Source organism: Podarcis tiliguerta (genome assembly GCF_965153285.1).
Source record: "Podarcis tiliguerta genome assembly, chromosome: 3".
NCBI classification, from domain to species: Eukaryota; Metazoa; Chordata; class Lepidosauria; order Squamata; family Lacertidae; genus Podarcis; species Podarcis tiliguerta.
Window position 1 is genome coordinate 22725702 of NC_139536.1, and position 21254 is coordinate 22746955.

The 21254-nt window shown below is 42.4% G+C and overlaps 1 protein-coding gene across 5 annotated transcripts in view; it reads right to left on the reverse strand.

Moving 5' to 3' along the window:
• The window catches only part of MTA3 (metastasis associated 1 family member 3), a 122377-nt gene that overhangs the window by 63351 nt on the left and 37772 nt on the right, over window positions 1-21254 (reverse strand). For all 5 annotated transcript variants that reach the window (XM_083433047.1, XM_083433045.1, XM_083433046.1 and 2 more), the window contains exons 5-9: window positions 17785-17848; window positions 16736-16853; window positions 10429-10531; window positions 4588-4687; window positions 1009-1197 (exon numbers count right to left, since the gene is read on the reverse strand). In XM_083433047.1, the coding sequence (XP_083289173.1) occupies window positions 1009-1197; window positions 4588-4687; window positions 10429-10531; window positions 16736-16853; window positions 17785-17848 (574 nt within the window). The remainder of the gene's footprint in view (window positions 1-1008; window positions 1198-4587; window positions 4688-10428; window positions 10532-16735; window positions 16854-17784; window positions 17849-21254) is intronic.

Sequence of the window (21254 nt, forward strand, 5' to 3'; positions counted from 1 at the left end):
ACAGGTGCCAATTAATTTTTTAAGAACAGCCATTATTGTTAAATGATGCCACGAAGGTGGGGGGGGGGGAGCACTCAGGTGTTTTTCCCTCAGTGAACTGTCTACATCAGGCACATTATTTCCGCTCCACATATAAAGATGCCTTATAAAAAGCCATTCCACTTATCCAGTTTTGTTTATTCTGTCTGATAGCAGCTCTCCAAGGTCTCCAGGCAGAGGACCTCAACAGCACTGCCACCTTTTTAATGCAGACTTAACAGGCTTTGAGCTGGGACCATTTGCATGCTCTACTACTGAAGTATGGGCCTTCCTCTGATATTTACATGCACACGTATGGACTACTTGCAACCAAGTGAAGATGCCTGGGTGCCAGAATGGTGCCTGACATCTCCACCATCTGGAGCTGCATGCCTGGGGGTCATTGGATCTGGACTGTTTTCACACGCTAATACCTCATCCTGTAGAATTCTATCGGCTATATTTTATCTGCACAATCAGAAAGAATTGCAGGAACCAAAATGATTTTTCTGTGCAGCCTGAGCAGGAGCAGTGAACAAACGTCATAGTTGTCACTTGTCTTCACTTAACCCACCCCACTGCCCTGCTCACAGTTGTGAAGGACATTCTTACATTATGAATGGTCCATGTCACCTTTAAGAAAAAGAGGTAGGAATAGCCCAATATATATATATATGTAGACTGTCCCTGGATCAAGTGACTTTTCTTCTTTAAGTTCTCAAACTTCTTAACTTAGCTCAAGGTTGTCATCTGAACTAGCTGGATGTTTAACTGGATAATCAATCGCTGTCACTCCATCATTTGAAAAATAAGGCTCTAGAGCCATCTTGCCCAAGAATGGCAACTAGACATTCTGTTTTGGCAAGTGCCACCTTGGTTTAAGGAGCCATTTGGTGCCTAGTTTATACAACTTAGTTTCTAACACCAAAATCCAGCTGTCTGTGGAAAACAACTTAATAATGGATAGAAAGGGGGTATACTTCTACTTACAAAGTCTTGTCGTATGTCGTTGAAGTCTTTGCCGTATTTCTCTAGGGCTTCTTCAAACAAACTAGCCTCTGAAGCGGACCATTCTTCCATTTCATCTCTGCAAAGGACAGGCCCTCCAAGTGGAACCAGGACACTAATAGCACTGCTCAGGTCATAGTTATGCTTATGCAATGTATCCATGGCATGAAACTGGACAAAAAACACAAAAGCAACACACTAAATTAAATGGGATCCACACTTCTCTACATCCTAATTGCAGTAAACAAGAGCTGAGAACCCTTTCTCTTCTGTTGCACCCTTCCCATGATACAGATTTTAATTCAACCGCAGTTCCTGCTTTCTGTTACCCTCATGCTTCCCTTTCTTGACTATAAAAATAGGCAAGAAACAGTGCAGGTTAAGTGAGCAAACCTGAGTCTTGTAAGACCTGTTCAGAAGACCATCCAAGGTAGAGCAAAACATCCAAGGTAGAGCAATACAATGAGACACGGTGGAGGGGAACGGGATCACATTTGCACATCCCGAACACCCATGCATCAACTGGGTCTTGTTTACAGCCTTTTGTGGGCACATATGCCTGCAGGGTCTGCACAGAGCACCTAATCTGTGTGGGTTTAGGACAAGTCAGCGTGATCCTATTTACCTCTTTGTGTATTGATTAATCCTGAATTTTTATTGTCTGTACAATGCTGTAGAAACCTCCAGGAGAGTCCCTTAAACCTACAAATTAGTCCCATCTTAAGGGAGGATGCCCAAAGCACGCAACGCATTTTAGAAATAACTTGAAAAGGGCATTAGGAACGAGGGAGGAACACAGAATCATATGAAGCTGCCTTATACCAAGTCAGAATATTGGTCCGTATAGGTCTGTACTGCTGACACTGACTAGCATTGGCTGGAAGATTCCCTTTGGAGATGCTGGGGATCAAAGCTGAGACCTTTTGAATAAAATGCATGCACTCTACCGCTGAACATACAGCCTTTAAGAGACACAGCAACAAAGGACTTTCAATTCAGTAAAAGAACAAAACAAGAAAGCAAGGGCTAGCTGCTTTTAAAAAGAGGGTTAGAATACTATGTTTTAACATCCAAGTACTTTCAGGATGGTAATGAAATATATCAAAACCCTCAGAGAGCACGTCGGCTCCAAATATGATCACCAATTAAGAGTAAAAGTGCTATTTGAAGGGGGAAACATCCTCCTTAGCTTGAGAGAACAAAAAGAGAACAGAAGTTTTAATAATGCCAAGAAAGCAGGCAAGAAATGGTCGAGATAATGAACAAGAGCACAGAATGGTAATTAAATCTGGCTTGGCTCTTCTGGTTAACGAAGTTAATCATTAGCAAGGATAAAACTTTCGCACTACTGTCCAAAAACTAAATGTATCAGTCAGTCAGTGTACCCAGTGTGTACTTTTGAGGACAGAACAGCCTTGGAACAGTGTGAAGGAGGGGAAATACAATGCCAGATACCCAAAGGCCATGCATATTTATATAACTTCCCGCTGTTCCTCCATGGTCCCTCCTTCCATTATAGCTTTACAATAACCCTCTGAGGTACATTGAGACACACACACACACACACACAGAGAGAGAGAGAGAGAGAGAGAGAGAGAGAGAGAGAGAGAGAGAGAGAGACTAGATCAAGATTGCCCAGTGAGGTTCACAATGAAGTAGGGACTTGAGCCTGGATATCCTCTGTCTCTGGTCTGATCCTCTCACCATTACACTATTGCCTCTCAATGCAGTTCCACGTAGCTACTAGTGCAAACGCAGTTAAGAGCTGCCTCAGTGCCAGCCCGGCCCTCCTCCCGAGAAGCTCCTGGCTTCTTCTTGAATTTGCAACAGCAAAAGAAGAACAGGTTTAGCCATTTTAGGTGTTACTGAAGAAGGGTAAGTTATCATACGAGAGGAGCACTGGGGATGAGCTGCGCCTCACCACTGTCCACATTATCCTCATCATGGAAGCTCCCCATTCATCTTCCACTAATTTTACAGGGTTTTGAAGCATACAGGGCTCCTCCGCCAGGTACAAGAGGCTGCCCACCTCACACTGCCCATGAGTGGAAGGGCAATGAGATCGGTGATGGGGGCCCAGCTTGCGTGTTTGCCCACTCCGCCTCCTTCCCCCGTGATAACTTAAGTCTTTTAAGTAACTCCTGAAGATGACTATTGTGAACTTGCTCAGCAGTTCCCAATTAGCCAAGTTCTGCAGACCCCCCCCCCCCCGTTTTTCAAAAGCCAAGCCATGGACCCCCTACTTTTGAAAATGTTGCTATCTCTGTGGTAGTTTTCGTTATGTGAATGGCGCCACCGTAGCCTCCAACATGTCCCAGGACAAAACCGGGACATGCGGTCACATGACCCACATGAGAGTATGGCGACCAAAAATGGGATGTCCCAGACAGCTGAAAGGTATGTGCCACAGACGCCCGGGTGCATTAGGCAGACCCCAGGGGGTCGATGGACTACCAATTGGGAACCACTGACCTAGTTTGTAAAGATTTGTGTTTCAGATTTCCATATGTAACAGTATCAAGTTATTTTCAGTCAAGCTTTATCATGCTTTTGGGACTAACCTATCAATTGCCATATTCAGAGACACTGAAAGATGAGTACCATATTTTCATACATTTTTGTGCTTATTCTCTTATGACAGCACGTGGTTATCTAAAGGATGCTCTCATATTATGATTAAATGGTATCATTCTTCCACTTTCAAAAAATGCATTTTATTATTAGTTTCAGGAACAAAGAGCAACCATTTCCAAACACCGAGAGATGCCAAAATCCAGCCCTAAAATAATGTTTGTACAGGCCTGTCAGGGGTCAAGGGATGGATGACATGAACCTACTGTACCCTGAAACACCTGGGTGTTTTGCAGCACAGTCTTAAACATGCCCACTTAAAAGTTCTCTTGTGTTCAACTGGGCTTACTGCAAGGTGGTATTCATCTACTCAGAGTACACCCACTGAAATTAATGGGCCTAACTTAGTCATGTTCATTATTTTAAGTGAGTTGACTCCGAGTAAAACTTAATTGAATATCACTTATGGAATAGGATCATAGCCTTAGCTCTAAGTTCTGTGGGTGAAATCCAATGTTGCTGTTCCATTTTCAGAACAACTTTAGGTCCTGTGGAAGTATCTGCTAACCTAAACGGAGACAATTTGCAATCCCCACCCTACCCCTGAATGCTACCTAAAACACCTTCCATGTGATGTATTTCTTCCTCCTCCAGCCCCTACCTCTGAGAAAGAAAACCTCATTCATGGGAGTTTGGGTGGCCATCTGTCATGGATGCTTTAGCTGAGATTCCTGCATTGCAGGGGGTTGGATTAGAAGACCCCCAAAGTCCCTTCCAATACTACAGTTCTGTGATTCTACAAGAAGGTTCCCAGCAGTTTGGCTTGAACAAGAGGCAGCTGAAGGAAGTACTCATTCACATTCACATGCAGGTATTCAAAATCCTTCACACCCTGATCAGCAGCACAGAGGACCAGGAGGGAGTCGGCCTCTTAAATCCCGCCCAGTATGCATTAATGCGCAAAAACAGGATTTCAAGGAAGCATCTTACCAGAGTGATGTCACGGGAAGCAGCAGCAGCGCTCATGTGTAAACTAGGTTGTCTTACAGAACTACTGCAGTCCAGAGCTCGGGCAAACGTACCAACCGCACTGAAAAACATACAAAAGAATTGCAAAAATTAAAAATTAAAAAATACCCATAAAACAATGAAAACCAGATATACATTAAAGGCATCATATGCATGCCCACTCTTCCACATGCGCTCCATAGTTTATTGGCAGGCATGTTAGGATTCACCTGTGAATGGAAAGACTTCAAAGCAAACTCAGATGTTTAGCGTGAAAACCGAAAGTGAATCTGCATTAATAGGGGCAAATGTCACCACAGACTATATCTATATCTATAGCTTTCATATTTGGTGTGCCAATAAAACTTCTGTGCAAGTGGGGGCATGAGTGGAGTGAATAAATTCAGGAAGACGCTGTGAGACAAGCAGAGAGATCTGTTGCACGCAGAGAGAAACTGCAAGTACATCTAGGCTAATGACTGCAACTTTGTCTTCAACTATATGCACATGGTAGCCATAGGTGACCAGGAATTGTACACAGGTGAGTAAGCAAGCTTGTATAGGAGGGGTGGAGCTGTCAATCCCTTTGTGGAAGGCTTTTTTTCCTTTATTGTAAGCTTACTAAATGGTTAGTAAGCTGCATTTCTATGCCAGGGGCTGAGGGCATGTCTTTTGGAGAGATACCTCTGACCTCAACCATGTCTTGACACAAACACACCCAGAGTAATGCTAACCTACAAAGACAGATTAAGTTGATTTCCAGGGGCTATTAGTGTTACTGAAGCACATTTTTTAAAAGCACACAAAAAAAACACCCTGTGTCGAGGCTCAGTATCTCACACACCACCCAAACACCCAGAAAAAACAGTGTTTTTAGTACCCTTAGAATGCTCTCCCAACCACTTATCTATGAGCAGCTCCTCTAAGAACCAGAGAATATTTAAATGGCCCAGACCCACCTCCATACTTGGGTTATTTAAACATTCTACCAATTAAATAGGGGCTACCAACACAAGAGCAACCAAAAGAATAGGGCATATTAAGTACACTTATGAATCAACCCACTGTGACTCCTGTTCCAATATGTCAATTTTCCTTTTAACTTGAAGGCATAATTGAAGAAAACTTGAAATTTCATATTACATTTCCTTTCATAAAAATAACAATAAAAATCTGTCAACAGTTGGAGTACTACAGGACTTTACAGCTGCTGGTTTGTACTTTAAGGTGAACTGCAAAAAAACAACATCACCAAGGCCATTAATACTCCATGTTTTTTAGCAATTTACACAAGTAAATGAGGCAATCAGCTATTTATTTTCCTCAACCATCATTATTTTAAAAGGATTTTTTTGGGCTTTAAATTGGATGACCACCTCCACCTTAGCCTGACTGAGAGAGGACCGCTGTGTTATTCAAGCTGTTAAGAGAGGTTTTTTTAGTTTGACATTTACATTTCAGTTTATTTTTCTCAATAGCGGTGGGTCATCAGAAACTGAGAAACAACAAAATCAAAGATGAGGGGGTGTTAAAAGATTGCATGATGCCAGCCCTTATAATGTTGCTACAAACTGTAACTATTCCAACATAATACCTGAGTGCAGAGCAAGAAATATGCTCAAGGACTCCTAAGAAAGAAATGTGCTTGCAAATGTGCAGAGTGCTTCCCCTCCAAGGATCAGAAATGATCCCGAAGGGTATCCAATCCCCAAAGTAGTCTTCCATTATTTTCACTCCCCTGTGGCGAGTGTGACAACCGCCTCTGGCGACCATGACAAGTCCCAGCCTAATTCTTAACTCTGAAGCTGAACCATTAGAAGGGGATTGATCTGACTGTTGCACAGTGATCCCAATTCCCTCCCCAAGTCCAAGGTTGGGAGAAGACTAGGGGTGGTATATCTGCCATGTGACCAAGGTATTCAAAACAACTTAGCTAAGCAGTGTTTCTGAGGTTGTAGGGGGCATCTTTAGTTTTTGTGCAGCCAAGGCATCTGGAATGCCTTGGTCACAGTGGCCAAACTAGCAAGGGCTTGGAGACTTATCATTTTTTGCTAATACAAACATGCCAATGCACACAAACGTTTTCTGTTTCTCCAGTCTTGCCCCAGAGAACTTTGTATCTGCACTTTCCACTGATGCACCACATCTGCTCCCCTTTGAGCAGCACAAGAAATATACTGCAGGCAGATAAGCTTGTTCAGAGCCAGCTCTGCTGCTTTCACCAGCACAAAATCATCTGGCGGGACTTAAGCCATGTGTTATCTAGTGCTTTTCTACAGCAGTTTCTTGTTGTGTTGCAATACTAGAACTTGCTCATCTGAACAAAGCTTTGTGTAGACTCTCCTTACTCAGGGGTGTACAGCTTCTGGAAAGAAAAGTCAAGAACAAAAATAGAGGCTGTAATTTGGGAAGCCCAAATAATAAAAAAGAGCACAGGCAACAAATTGTCAGTGCAAATGCAGCCTGAGATATTTGTTGTTCTTTGTCCCACATCTACCACACTTCCACCTTTAAAAAAAGAAGAATAAAAGCAGAGGCCAGATTTTAACTTGTTTGTGTTTCATTATCGCATTTCCTCACACTGAGGTTTTTTCGTTCTGTTTTCTTTAAGGTAGAGAGAACACCAACATCGGTAATAATAAGCACTGCTTGCTCCAAAGGATGAGTTCCTGATCCAAAGAACATTTCTTCTCTGAAATAATGCAGCCGGCTAGAGTGGATAATATATCCAATATGTCACATTCTCACTGTCTGATGGCTGCAAGTCCCTTGGGTCAATTTCCAGCTGTAATTATCTGTGAGCTGTTGACACGGAGGGTCTGCGGCTTGGTGTTTTTAGTTTTTAAAAACCTTAATTGGCCCATAGAATGTTTTCGTCAGCGGTATTGAAGAGACAGACTGCTCAACCCCTAAGCAGGATCCTTAGTGGAATGGGGCACTGCTTTAATAACAAGTCAAGCACTGGAAAAGGCGATGACCTCCTACTGTTAGAAAATACTGAGCAGCCAATATTGTGTGGCCATACAAAGATACGGTTGATAAAGCAGGGGTTGGGGACATCAAGCTTGGGGACGATGACATGTGGACATCGAGGTCTCTTTGTCTGACCCTGAAGAGTCTCACCTCTTGCATCTGATAATGCTTCTTACATGACGAGAGGGATGGAGCGAGATGTGAGGGTGTGTGTAGAAACTAGCCCATTGTATAAATGTATTATTCACATTCATTGCTTCAGCCATTTGTTATCTCTAGTTCCATCAATTACTGCTTGAGGTTGTCCAGGAGGAATGCAGTCCTCGGGCTTTCTCTAACCAGTGTCTAGCCTCCAACATGGAGGTCACACGTGGCACAGGCGATGGGAGTTTTGCGATGCTCCTAGACAGGAGACGAGACTGCCTATACAGTCTTGGCTTGACCATGCTGAGGTGTCCTATCCTATCTAGCTCATCAGCCTAAAGACAAAGCCACTTCAAGGCCCACTTCTTGTGGAATGGCATTATTCCCTGGTCAAATCATGCACAAGAGTGGAAGATGCATGGTGGTATCTATCAAGGGGTTTTTGTTTTGTTTTTTGTTTTTTGCATCAATTGCAGAGATGTAATGGTTAGGACGGGGATGCGGGTGGCACTGTGGTCTAAACCAATGTGCCGCTTGGACTTGCCGATCGAAAGGTCGCGGTTCAAGGCCCCGCAAGGGGGGTGAGCTCCCATTGTTCGGTCCCAGCTCCTGCCAACCTAGCAGTTCGAAAGCATGTCAAAGTGCAAGTAGATAAATAGGTACCGCTCCGGCAGGAAGGTAAATGGCACTTCCGTGTGCTGCTCTGGTTTCACCAGAAGCAGCTTAGTCATGCTGGCCACATGACTCGGAAAAACTGTCTGCAGACAAACGTCGGCTCCCTCAGCCAGTAAAGCGAGATGAACACAGCGACCCTAGATTCGTTCACGACTGGACTTAACTGTCAGGGGTCCTTTACCTTTACTTTTTTTACCTGTCTAAAGCAGGACACACACAGGCCTCCTAAGTGTGAGACCTCTATTATGGTAATAGTACAGCATATGGAAATAATTCACAATGGCAGTCCTCAGAAAGTCATTCTCTGTGCGGGATCCCAGGGGCTTTGACAAAGCCCAGAAGAAACACAGTCTTTGGTGAGCAAGAATTCAGTGGCTGGGACAGATCAATAGCTGCATTTTTAAAGACTGGCTAATTTTCTTTTTGGAAAAAGAAATCAAAATTGTGCTGACTGAGCTACAAATCAGGAAGTGTCCAACTGGAATCTCACCTCTGTCATTAAATCACAAGGTGGCCTTAGGCAAGCAAAAGAAACACAAATAATACTTAATATACTGAGTGCATTGTTTACTTTTCTTCTGATTCACTGCACAAAGGAAAATTACTAAAATTGATGGAGCCATGTTGGTTTCTTCCACAGGGGGAGTGCAACCACAAAGTTACAAAAAAAGAAAATTATTTATTGGAAATTAAGTTCTCCTACACTACAAATACAACAGTATATCTACTTCCAATTCAATCTCAGGAAACAGCAAGAGAAAACTGTTGGCAGGGGAGAATCTCTTTCAAATAACTTGCTAAAGAATATTTTGTGGCAATGCTGAGGCCAAAAGAAAAAAAGAAAGAAATTGGAAGAACCAGAACTTCTCACGCTGAAGACCCTTCCATGTAGCACGGTGGAAATAAATGTATTTTTTACAAAAACAGAAATGAATAAGGGAGAGGGGCTTTATTTGTACTAGACGAAACATTCAACTTGAGATTTTCCAATGAGGGCAGATAGAATAAAAAGAGCTACTGAGACAACCAGGGCTTAAAAGCTCACATAAGAGTCAAGTCACAGAAAATGATAAGATTTTTCTTCTTGGAAAAATATACACACTGGTGGAAGAAGAGGAGTGCGGGGGAAGTGCACCACCCCCAGCAGTGCGATCCCAGTGGAGTGCCATCGCGGCTGCCCCCCAACAGTGCTGGGCACCGCACCCCTGTAGGCGGCGTGCCCCACCCCAAGGATGTGTGCCCCACCCCTGCGGGTGGCACGCCCCACCCCCAGGATGCACGCTAGCCCCGCCCCTGCCTGTTCTCCACCCCCCCCCGTGCCAGAGCATGAAGCTCCGCCACTGAATACACACACACAGACAGACACACACGACTACCTCTTAACCCCATAATGATTGTGGAAAACTTAAGATTGTAGGTAAGCAGAGAAAAGAAATAAAGAGAGAAAACAGAGAATTTGCTTCTCTTTCAGGAAAAGCAACTTCTGTAATTGTAAGTTCTTTAATCTGTTTTAATATTGTGCGATGTTGTGTTACATCATTATTTTTGTGCTTTCATTGTCGTAATCCTGCCATGGGACCTCAGCATGAAGGGCAGGTAATAAATTTTAACAACAACAACAACAGGTCTGGGGAGGCACTGAGTGGGATACCTGCTGCAACATCTGTAGCTCTGCTGGATAGGCTGGGAGATGCAGAAACTCCCCTCCCAAGGTCAGAAGGCGGGGAAACAAGCACCTTAGGGGGACCTAGGCAGCTTTGGGTTCACAGCCTCTGGCACCCTCCCCATGCCTTCTGCCAGTTACCGCTTTGTTTCATCTTCTGTGTGACAATTCTTCATATATTTTAAGGGTGCCAGCGAGCCTACCTTCATTCTTCTCTTCTCCAGGGAAAACAGAATAGACTCCTTATAACATTTGTTCCATGGAGGAAAGATTATGCATTGGGGGGGGGGGGCATGGCTTCCCCACCCCTGGCTTGGATCATGCCCTTTATTATTAAGAGGGGGAGAGAATGAAGGTGTTAATCTTACCGGGCTACTACTAAAAACTGGTCGATCTGATGATCAGTGAGATGGCTGTCTGGATCCCATACTTTTACTTCAAGCTTTGCCTGTTCCCGGTCATCTGTTTCTCCTGGCAAACAAAAAAAGTAGCGCACATAAAAATAATCATTCTTTCTACTTCTCTTGTATCACGCTTAAATTGAAGATGTATCCAACAGTTATACATAATGGTCAGTTCAGCACAGTTCAAATGCTGCACTGAATTTTGCAATGCGGTAAGAAATCAAAAAATAGCCAGCGTACGTATAGAAATCAGCTGCTGAATATCAAACAGCTTCTCGTGTTAAAAGAATTGCATAATATGTTTTATAAATGCATATAAAATATCAAGGTGGTGTACAACAATATATACAACAAAACATATAAAAACATTAAAAAATGCAAAGTAATCATTAAAAATGACCATGGCTAATCATGATAAGGACTGGGAGTGGTGTGGGTATACCTGGAGACATTGGGGCATGGCCAAGACACACTCCCAGTCTCTCTACAAACCTTTGCCTTCACATAACCCTACAAAATGCCAAAAAAGAGCTATAGTTTGCCTCTGGATCAAAAAAAAATTAAAGATGTAGTTTGAAATGGTTTTCCAGTTCTAATTTGGAAGCCAATTATGCTTTGCAGTAAGCACAGTTTACCCACTCAAGGTACTTTATTGTAAGCCAGCAAATGATGGAGGAAGGTGGAGTACAGGAAGGAAGGAAGGCTTGCAAACCTGAAGCTGGTCCTGGCAGCAAAACCACAATGGTGGTGACATTTGAGCAGCATCGACGATGCCACCGTCAAGTCTGTGACCATGCAGCTACAATCAATTTGTTTGTGTTTCAGCACCAGTCAGAACAATCCTTAAAAATACACTTCGCAGATAGACTCCAACTTAATTGCTTACAGATGCCTGCTTCATAATCACTGACTCAACACACAAATTGCTTTCAACAGACTCTTAAATACCTTTCCCTATATGCACTGTCATCTGCCCTTCGAACAAAAAGCAATTAGCCCCTTTATTTGTGCAGTTCATGAATCCATATCTTCATCTCTGTAGCTAGATTGTGGCTAGACTGCTCGTCTCCCCTCTTTATTTCCACTAATTTCTTTTGCAGTAAAAAACCACGAAGCAGCATTAATTGTCCGTGTCTCCCAATTCTGCAGCTAGAAATGGGACATGATATGCAAGGTCTCATACTCTAACCTTCACTTATCCAAGCTGAACTGATGAATAATTCACTGAGTTTCTAACTTTGCCTTCAAATGAGCCTTTTCCGACATAACAGTATTTCATAATAACTTTCAAGGTAAATCACACCATCTTTCCTAAGCATGTCTGCATGTGTTCAGATTTCCATCTTGTGTTGATATACTGTTGCAAGCCACCTCAATTTCTGAGTAGTGCAAGATTCCAGGAGTTCCAGGCGCCAGATCCCGGCCAATTACACATCAGTCTATAATAGCTGCCTCCCAGATCACATGCTACAACAGGGCTGGACCAATCTTAATACCGACACTCTCCCATTGCCTCACCAGAGCTGAGTTCACCATCTCCATGTGAGACCAACCAGGCCTTTCTACATGAGGCCCTTCTTCTCTGAGTAGGCCTTACACGCTGGACTAAAGAACAGTGATGTTTGATCTTGTATCCAACATCCCTATTCATTTCACACCACCCACCTCGCAACTAATTGTCAGGCTGCTATTATCATAGTTCAGCTGCACCGATTTGGGCACATACTCATAACAATATAAAACACAGACACACATTGCACATTGCAATAAATAAAATAAATCAAGAATGGGCTTTGGGACCATTATGTGGTCGCCATACCAACAGCTTCTGGGGAAAGAAAATTTTTGGTTGCTTTCAATGAAGTCCTATTCAGAGCAGAACAATTAAAATTAGTAAACCTAAGATAGCCATGCCCATTAACTTCAGTGGGTCTACTCTGAGTAGCACTAGCACTGAATACCGCCCCATATTTTGGAAGTGTTAAGAAATGCATATGTTTTAACATTTTTGTGGATTTTGGATACAGCACATACAAACAGGGCTTTCCCCTCCCTCCCATTTTATATTCAGTTATATATAATCTGGAGATTGAAGTGTGCCAAAAGAGAGAGAGCCCAAAGTATATTCCTCATTGAAATATACCACATGCAGGTCTCACTATGGGAATGCTCATTATCCAAAATCTCAGTTATCCAAACATAAATAATTACACCCAAACCTCACTACATGAACGATTGATTCAGATATATGAACAGTTCTTTGCATTTTTCTGGTTGGCAGCAACCATTCCAGGCACAAACCATGGCGGGAGGGAACTAAATAACTATTTCCAGGGAACGTATTATGTTCAGATAGCAGGACCTGGGTGTATTTTAAACCGCAGGTGGAAGGGCTGCCATATATACTTGGGACATTCCTTCTTCATGAAGCAAGAAGAAATCTAGGCTGAAATCCTTCACCCTGACACGCTAAATTTCCATGCTGAAGGATTTATTGACTTTTTAAAGGTGAAAGTCTTGGTTTCCGGGATGACAGCAACATCGCCCTGCACATCTGAAATGTGTCTAAAAGTATAAACTTGCATCTCCCAATGATCCAGGACGATGATGCATCGACTAATGTGTTTTCTATATATAGTCAAGAAAAGAGAAGAAGCAAAGGCGGGAGGGAGCAGAGTGACGCAGCCACAAGTGGAGAAACAGAGCAGAAGTGAGTGTTGCATCTGTTATTTGTCAGGAATCCTATGTGTTCCTGTGCACGTGTGCTTGGGAGTAAGCTACACCGAACTCGGTTAGACTTACTTCTAAGTAAGCATGCATAGGAAGTCTTAAGAGGGTGGAGTGTGGCAATGGATGAAAAAAGCATGGAGGAACTTAGTGAAGACTAGAGCAGGAAGGTATGGATCACAGAGATGCAACAGTCTCTGGTAGGGCTGGCCGATATATCAACATATCATCTAAAACCAGCTTGAAGTCCATGTTGTGTTATCAGTTTCATAATTTTTGACCTGGCAATATATCACAAATCATGGTGTGTGTGTGTGTGTGTGTGTGTGTGCGTGCACACAATGGCACCATCCTAAGATGTCAGAACAGAGTTCCTGTGAGTTCCCCTTGAAAAAAGCCCTGTTGGGCTATATTGGCATAACATGATGTTTAGCTGGTGTTCTGTCGAAATGTTGAAACCCAGGTATCACGCAGCCCTAGTCTCTGGTCCCAATTAGTCAGGACAGCAAAAACCTCTTCATTAGACCAGAAGTTTCCACTTATTGTGAGGAACAGCAATCTTCCTTAATTCACAATCCTGCAAATGTACCAGCTCATGCACATTTTTAATAGCCTCCCTGCATACACAAACTCTCACAATGCAATTCCTATTCCTGTCTACTCAGAACTAAGTCCTGTAAATTTCAAGAGAACTTTCCTCCATATTAAAAAGGGTGTTTGTTTTTAATTTAAAGGAAACTGTCTTTTTGTTTGCTTCCACTCCCTCCCTCCCTTTGATAAAAAAGGAGAGATTGGTGGGATGAGGGCCCCTTCTGTGGGGGTGGGGGTGGAGGGGAGAAGATTTAGCTGGCTGGCTTATGCTGAAATGGGAAGTTGGGTACCATGAGAATGATGGGGAGGGTGTTTTTCAGTAAGCAGTGAAGAAAGCAAATGTGTGTCTACTCACAAGCAAGCCCTACTGAATTCAATGTGGCTTACTCCCAGGAAAACAGAAGTTTAGTTGAACTCAGTGGGGCTTATGCATGAACAGATTCCACAGACCTCTGAGTGAGAAAGCAGATGCAACTTGACTAGCAAATCATTTAAACTACTCATTAGTTGAAAATATATCAAATATAATATATGGAAGTTTATTTAATACTTTATTACATCTACCACTTCCTTGGATTTTAAGGCCCTCCACCATTGCAGGGAGGTACGGTGGGATCCTCTGCTGCTGCGGGGAGGCACAGCAAGGCCCTCCACCACCGCAGATATATGTTGTGATATTTAGCTGGTTATATATCGTGATGTTGAAAACCAGCTCCCAGGTAAGCGGATTTAGGATTGCAGACTGCCTGGCTTAAAAGCAAACTACAGTATAAATGTTGGCATAACTTCTCTTCCTGGTCACTGAAAAGTATTCTTACGTGCCACTGATTTACAAGCTTGTATGGAGCAATGGGCTGTACCCAACACAACTCTTACTCAGAGAGGACCCACAAAAATAAATGGGTAGAATATATTGCTCATGGCCATTGACTTCAACGGGTCAACTTGAGCATATTGCCAACAACATGTGCCCTAGGCCACCACTTTCATAAGAAAAACAGTGTATTCGTTCTGCAAATATATGTTAAAAGAAGAAATGAAAGGGTCTTGTGCCATAAATCACACAGGATGTTTCTATGTAATAAAGATCTTATTGAATTTATTTAAAAGTCAATTACATCTGAGAGATAAGCAAGTGGTTGTTTTCACCATGTCTCATGACCAGGAACTGTTTTATAGCAAGAACCCCATTAAATAGACTAGGTCCTATAAATAAAACGTTTTTTCCCTTTGATGCTTAAGGTTATTTATAAAGAGCAGGTTATTTATAAAGAGCAGGTCATCTACACAGTTTGCAAAAACCTTTAAAAGTCTTGTTTGTTCATAAAGCTGTCACATTACTTCTTGAAACACTGACATGCATTCCACAGAAGTTGTGTCAATTCACACTGATTTCATTTCTCCTGGGTGAAGGCAATTCTGAATGGAGACCTAACAGCAGCTACCAAGTCAAGGTAGGGAAACTCCTCAGTTGGTGAATTACACTGTAGTCGTCACTACAATCCATGGAAAGTGCACTCACATTTTTCCAATGGTAGCTGTAGTTTGGGATGAAGGGGTGCAAAAGCAAGGGTGTGAATGAGCCAGGCTCCTACAGCCACATCAATAGCCACATCAATAGCCACATCAATACAGCATCAATAGGAGTATAGCATCTAGATCAAGGGAAGTTATAGTGCCACTGTATTCTGCTCTGGTCAGACCTCACCTGGAGTACTGTGTCCAGTTCTGGGCACCACAGTTCAAGAAGGACACTGACAAACTAGAACGTGTCCAGAGGAGGGCAACCAAAATGGTCAAAGGCCTGGAAACAATGCCTTATGAGGATCGGCTGAGGGAGCTGGGCATGTTTAGCCTGGAGAAGAGGAGGTTAAGGGGTGATATGATAGCCATGTTCAAATATATAAAAGGATGTCACATAGAGGAGGGAGAAAGGTTGTTTTCTGCTGCTCCAGAGAAGCGGACACGGAGCAATGGATCCAAACTACAAGAAAGAAGATTCCACCTAAACATTAGGAAGAACTTCCTGACAGTAAGAGCTGTTCGACAGTGGAATTTGCTGCCAAGGAGTGTGGTGGAGTCTCCTTCTTTGGAGGTCTTTAAGCAGAGGCTTGACAACCATATGTCAGGAGTGCTCTGATGGTGTTTCCTGCTTGGCAGGGGGTTGGACTCGATGGCCCTGGTGGTCTCTTCCAACTCTATGATTCTATGATTCTATGATCCCCACTTCCCCAAGACTGTCACTTTCAGACAAGATTCACACCTAGGATATGCCTGTTACTTGGCTGTATTTTGAAAATTAAATTGCAACAGAAACAGCTTATTTGACGTATGTTTGTTAAGGCCACTTTTTATAATTCATAATGTCCACATAGACTGAAATGTCATCATCATCATATTCTGACAAATAGGGAATGGCTGTCTCCATCTTTCCTAATGAGGCACCCAAAGTCCACAACCCTTCATCCAAGCCAGTGCCACCATTTTTGTGACGGCAAGGGATAGAGGCAATTCTACTTCTCCTGGATTGGCCTCAACATTCATGTGCATGGACCAAGTTTGGACAACTGAATCTCAGCTTAATAACCAACATACGAATGGGTCTTTTGGTTGTGCATGCAGCCTCGGCACGCCTCCCCTTGTGTGACCAAGTAAACAAATCAGGAAGTCTTCCATTAATTCAGGTGTCTTGAAGACTTTTTAATGTTAGCAGTCCTGTGCAATTCTCTGCATTTCTTCTTGAGTAGCCAGCAATTTTAATTATTGGTTCTGTTTTAACGGCTTTCATTGCTTCTTAACTTGCTATACACCGCCCTGAAGTTTTGCGAGAAAACGGTATACATCTATTTTTATAAATAATAATAAAAATAGCCTGCACATTCAAAGCTGCATCCAAGCACACCAGACTTAAAAAGAAACTGGTACACCAAGTCAAAACTATAATGTGTTTTACCTTCTGCGAGCATATCTGGAACATCTGCCTGATATCTGGGACCTACTCTGATTTCTCCTTTGTCTGCTAGAAGTGTTTTCAGCGATGGATCATATACCAGTGAATAGAAGAAAGTATCCTAAAAAAAAAAAAGACACGTATTTTCCAAAGTACTATTAGTTCATGACAGATAAAACAACAGTACATATTTCTGCATTTTAATGCACATGCACCAAAAAAAATGCTTGGACAGATCAGCCCATTTCTTTTCCCTGGCAAGTTTTGCATAGGTCGGTTACATCCTATTTTCGGAAGATTTTTTTTTTTTTTAAGCATGGGAAAAATGCATTTACATTTTGGGCACTTTCCCATAAAGTAAGCATTTATTACCCTAAAATATGCTGCATATTATAGTTACTCTATACCTTCAACTTATCACAAAAGAAAGTTCACCCTTACTGCTGTTCTTACTCAACTCCTGTTTGCGTTTTAACATATTTACACTGAGTTTTTAAGTATTCTGCAAACATTTTCCCATCTTCTTTAAAATCAGTCTCATCCTGATCTCTAATTTTACACATCAATTCTACATATTCTATCAATTTCAGCTGTCATTCTTCTTTGGTAGATACCACCTCACTGCACCATTTTCATGCGTTTAATATTTGTGCTGCCGTTGTTGTGTAAAAAAATATATTATCTGTTTGTGGGTGGATCAAATTGCCCTTCCCTCCCAAATCCTGAGTTAATCATATTAAAATTTAATCATATATCACTGGGAAAAGAATTAGGCACTCAGAAAGAGACAGCCCGTTTTCATTTGCAAAATTCTGGCTGAAAGTCAAAATGAACTGTTTCAGTATTGTTACAATAAAGCATCAATAATTCAAGAAACTAAACATTCCAAACAATAAACACAGACACAAATCATTTTCAGCTTTAGCTATTCATGTTATGCTACTTAGCAAAAGGATTATTTGGTTTTCCTAACAATGCGCAGGAAAAATCACAACACTGAAGGAAACCACATATAAAAAGGATTCTGAAAGTTATGGAAAATGTGGCATTACCTCTTTAATGAGATACGACAATACAGACTCTGTCTCATTCAGAAGTGCAACACTGCATTTCCCCCTATATAGGCACACACAAAAATCAACAACATATTAATGATTTATAACGCCATTTTTTTTCAAGCAGCAAATGACAACAGATTAGTCAACCAAGTTCAGAATTTAGAAAATTCAGTTAGATCAATGATTTTTAAACAGGAAATGGCCATGAATGCACCATGAGTGAACAGGCTTCAGGAAAGGGTATACGTGTGAAGAAAGTAAAGTAGTTCAGTATCATTGCAAATACAAATGAACTAAACACATTAATTATTGCTGCATAAAACTCAACGGAGAGGAAACATTTAAGGAAAAGGACAGAGACCTTTAAAACGGTACCATCTTCATTTGAAGTACACCCCACTTAAATGCATGCTTTCAAAACCGGCTGTAGTGAAGTTTATTCAAAACTAAAGTTATCTTAGTATCGTTCAAATAACAGGCTCATGTAAAGCCCAGCTTGGGATCCTGGCTGCGTAGCTCTCTATGCCATATGTAGCCTCACTGGCTGAAAGATTACAAAGCTGGGGGGACATAAGAAGAGCATGCTGGATCAGACCAATAGTCCATCTAGTTCAGAATCCTGTCCTCACAGTGGCTGATCAGATGCCTGGGGGAAGCATTCTGAATAGGAAGCTGCCTTCTACTGAGTGAGATCATCATTCCACCTTGCTCAGTATTGTCCATGCTAAGTAGCAATAGCTCTCCATGGTTTAAGGCAGAGAGTCTCTCCCAGTCATACTGGGACCTGCACCTGGGACGCTCTTGTTAATGGAAAGCAGACGCTGTACCACTGAGATACATCCCTTTTGACCCCCCAGGAGGAGGAGATCAGAAAGGATGAAGATAACAGTTTTCCATCCAACAGAGCAGAAACAAAATACAGGTTGTCTCCAAGGGCAGTAGGCCACTGAACACCCCAGACAATGTGTGTTTCTCCGGACCATGGAGCAAAGGCAACGTGGCCTCTATCCATTTCTGAACTGAGGCCTGGGAGCCCAGCCCCGGGAGCTGAACATCACTGAGAGGCAAACTATTTTAATTGAATAAAGACTGCAGATTGGCCAGAAACTGGCCCAGATAGTTACAGAGCTTCTGGGAAAGGGAAACAAGCCTCCACAGAAAATTCCATCCATTAAATGTGCACATATTTGGAATCCATTCTTACAAATACAGTGGTACCTTGGTAGTCGAACGGCTTGGCTCCTGAACACCACAAACCTGGAAATGAGTGTTCCAGTTTGCGAACGTTCTTCAGAAGCCGAACGGAAGCCCCTGCAGTCAATCGGAAGCTGTGCCTTGGTTTTTGAACCATTTCAGGAGTCAAACAGACTCCCAGAACAGATCAAATTAGAGAACCAAGGTGCCACTGTACTGTAATAGGTACAAGAACAACTTTGTAAAGTATACAGTTTGGGGTTTTATTCCCCTCCCCCCCTTTACTTGCCCTTCTACATGGGTGCTGTTTCTTTTTATCTCTCTCTCTTTTATTTACATCTCCTCATGTTTAGTGCACAAATAATTATGTACTTTTTAAATTTCAATAAAGATGTCTGCAAGGGGAAATGAGCACAAAACACCCCCAGGTCTAGTGCATCATGGCTGAAGCATGTGTGTGCGTGTTCAAAGCCGAAACAAGCGGAGAATTCACATTGTCAAAGTGATGGGTCACTTTTTCCCTGGCCAGAGCATCTGTCCACCACTGAAAGAAGCAGTAAAAAGAACTGACTATTAGGTGGGTAACAGGGTGGCCACGTGGCACCAGTGTGGTTAAAACAAGAGATTGCAAAAACTCCAAAAGGACCTCTGCAAATTGAAGGAATGGGCAGTAACATGGCAAATGTGATTCAATGCAAGCAACTGTAAAGTGTTGCATGTAAGGAGCAAAAAAATATTAATTTCACATACATGCTCATGGAGTCTGAACTGGAGGTGGCAAGCCAGGAGCAAGACCTTGGGGTCATAGCAGATCGCTTGATGATGGTGTTAGCCCAGTGTGTTGTGGTCATGAAAGAGGCCAATTCTATGCTAGGGATCATTAGGAAAGGAATTGAAAACAAAATTCCCCACTATCATAATGCCATTACAGTGGTATCTCGGGTTACATACGCTTCAGGTTACATATGCTTCAGGTTACAGACTCTGTTAACTCAGAAATAGTACCTCGGGTTAAGAAGTTTGCTTCAGGATGAGAACAGAAATCATGCTCCGGTGGCACGGCAGCAGCGGGAGGCCCCATTAGCTAAAGTGGTGCTTCAGGTTAAGAACAGTTTCAGGTTAAGAACAGACCTCCGAAACGAATTAAGTACTTAACCCGAGGTACCACTGTATACAAACCTATAATTTGGAGTACTGTGTACAATTCTGGTTGCCTCACCTCAAAGAGGATATTGTTGAGTTGGAAAAGGTTCAGAACAGGGAAGCCAAAAATGATTGATGGGATGGAGGAACGTTCCTCTGTGAAGGAACGCTGCAGTGTTGGGGACTTGTTAGTTTGCAGAAAAAGCAAGTAAGAGGCAACATGACAGAAGTTTGCAAATTTATGCATGACGTGGATAGAGAAAAGTTTTTATCCCTCTCTCATGACCCAAAACTTGTGGACAGCCAATGAAACTAACTGTTAGAAGATTTGGGACAGATGACAGAAAGCACTTCTTCACACAAAGCAGAGTCACAACTATGGAACTTGCTCCCTCCATGAGGCACTTGTGGCCTCCAACTTGGATGGAATTAAAAGAGGATTGCACAGTTTCAAGGAGGAGAAAACTACCAACCATGATGGCTATGCTCTCTACCTCCACAGTTGGAGGCAAGCAAGGCTTCCCAATGCCAGCTGCTGGAAACTACAGGAGGAAAGAGAGATCTTGTGCTCATGTTCTGCTCGCTGGTTTCCCACAGACATCTGGTAGGCCACTGTGAGAACAGGATGCTAGACCAGATGGGCCACTGGCCTGATCCAACAGGCTATTCTTATGTAAATGTGAAAAACAGCTTCTTGGGAGTATGGCTTACAGCACTTGAAAGAGGAGAAATCAAAAGAAGAGCTCTCAAATGTACTTACAAAACTACAGCGCTGAGATTTTTAGATTTCCTGTCTCTCTGCTTACATCATTATCATTCCAAGTAAGTGACTCCCTACTAGTTTTTTGGGCTTGTTGCTGACCAGATGTTGTCGTCTGGCCTACGGGATTTTTAGAATGTCTTTATTATTATTCAAGGGAATAACATCTGCAGTGCTTAGCCGCTCCAAAAATTCTTTCAGTATCTTCTTTTGATTCAGTTATTGTCACTGTTATGAAACTTCACTAGCAATCTAAAAGTGAATGCCCATTTGTAAGTGGATTTTGTTCTACAAAACACTGTGTTTCAGATCTAATTTGAATGTCAAGTGATGCACTGAAAATCTATTTAAAATATAAATCCAGGGT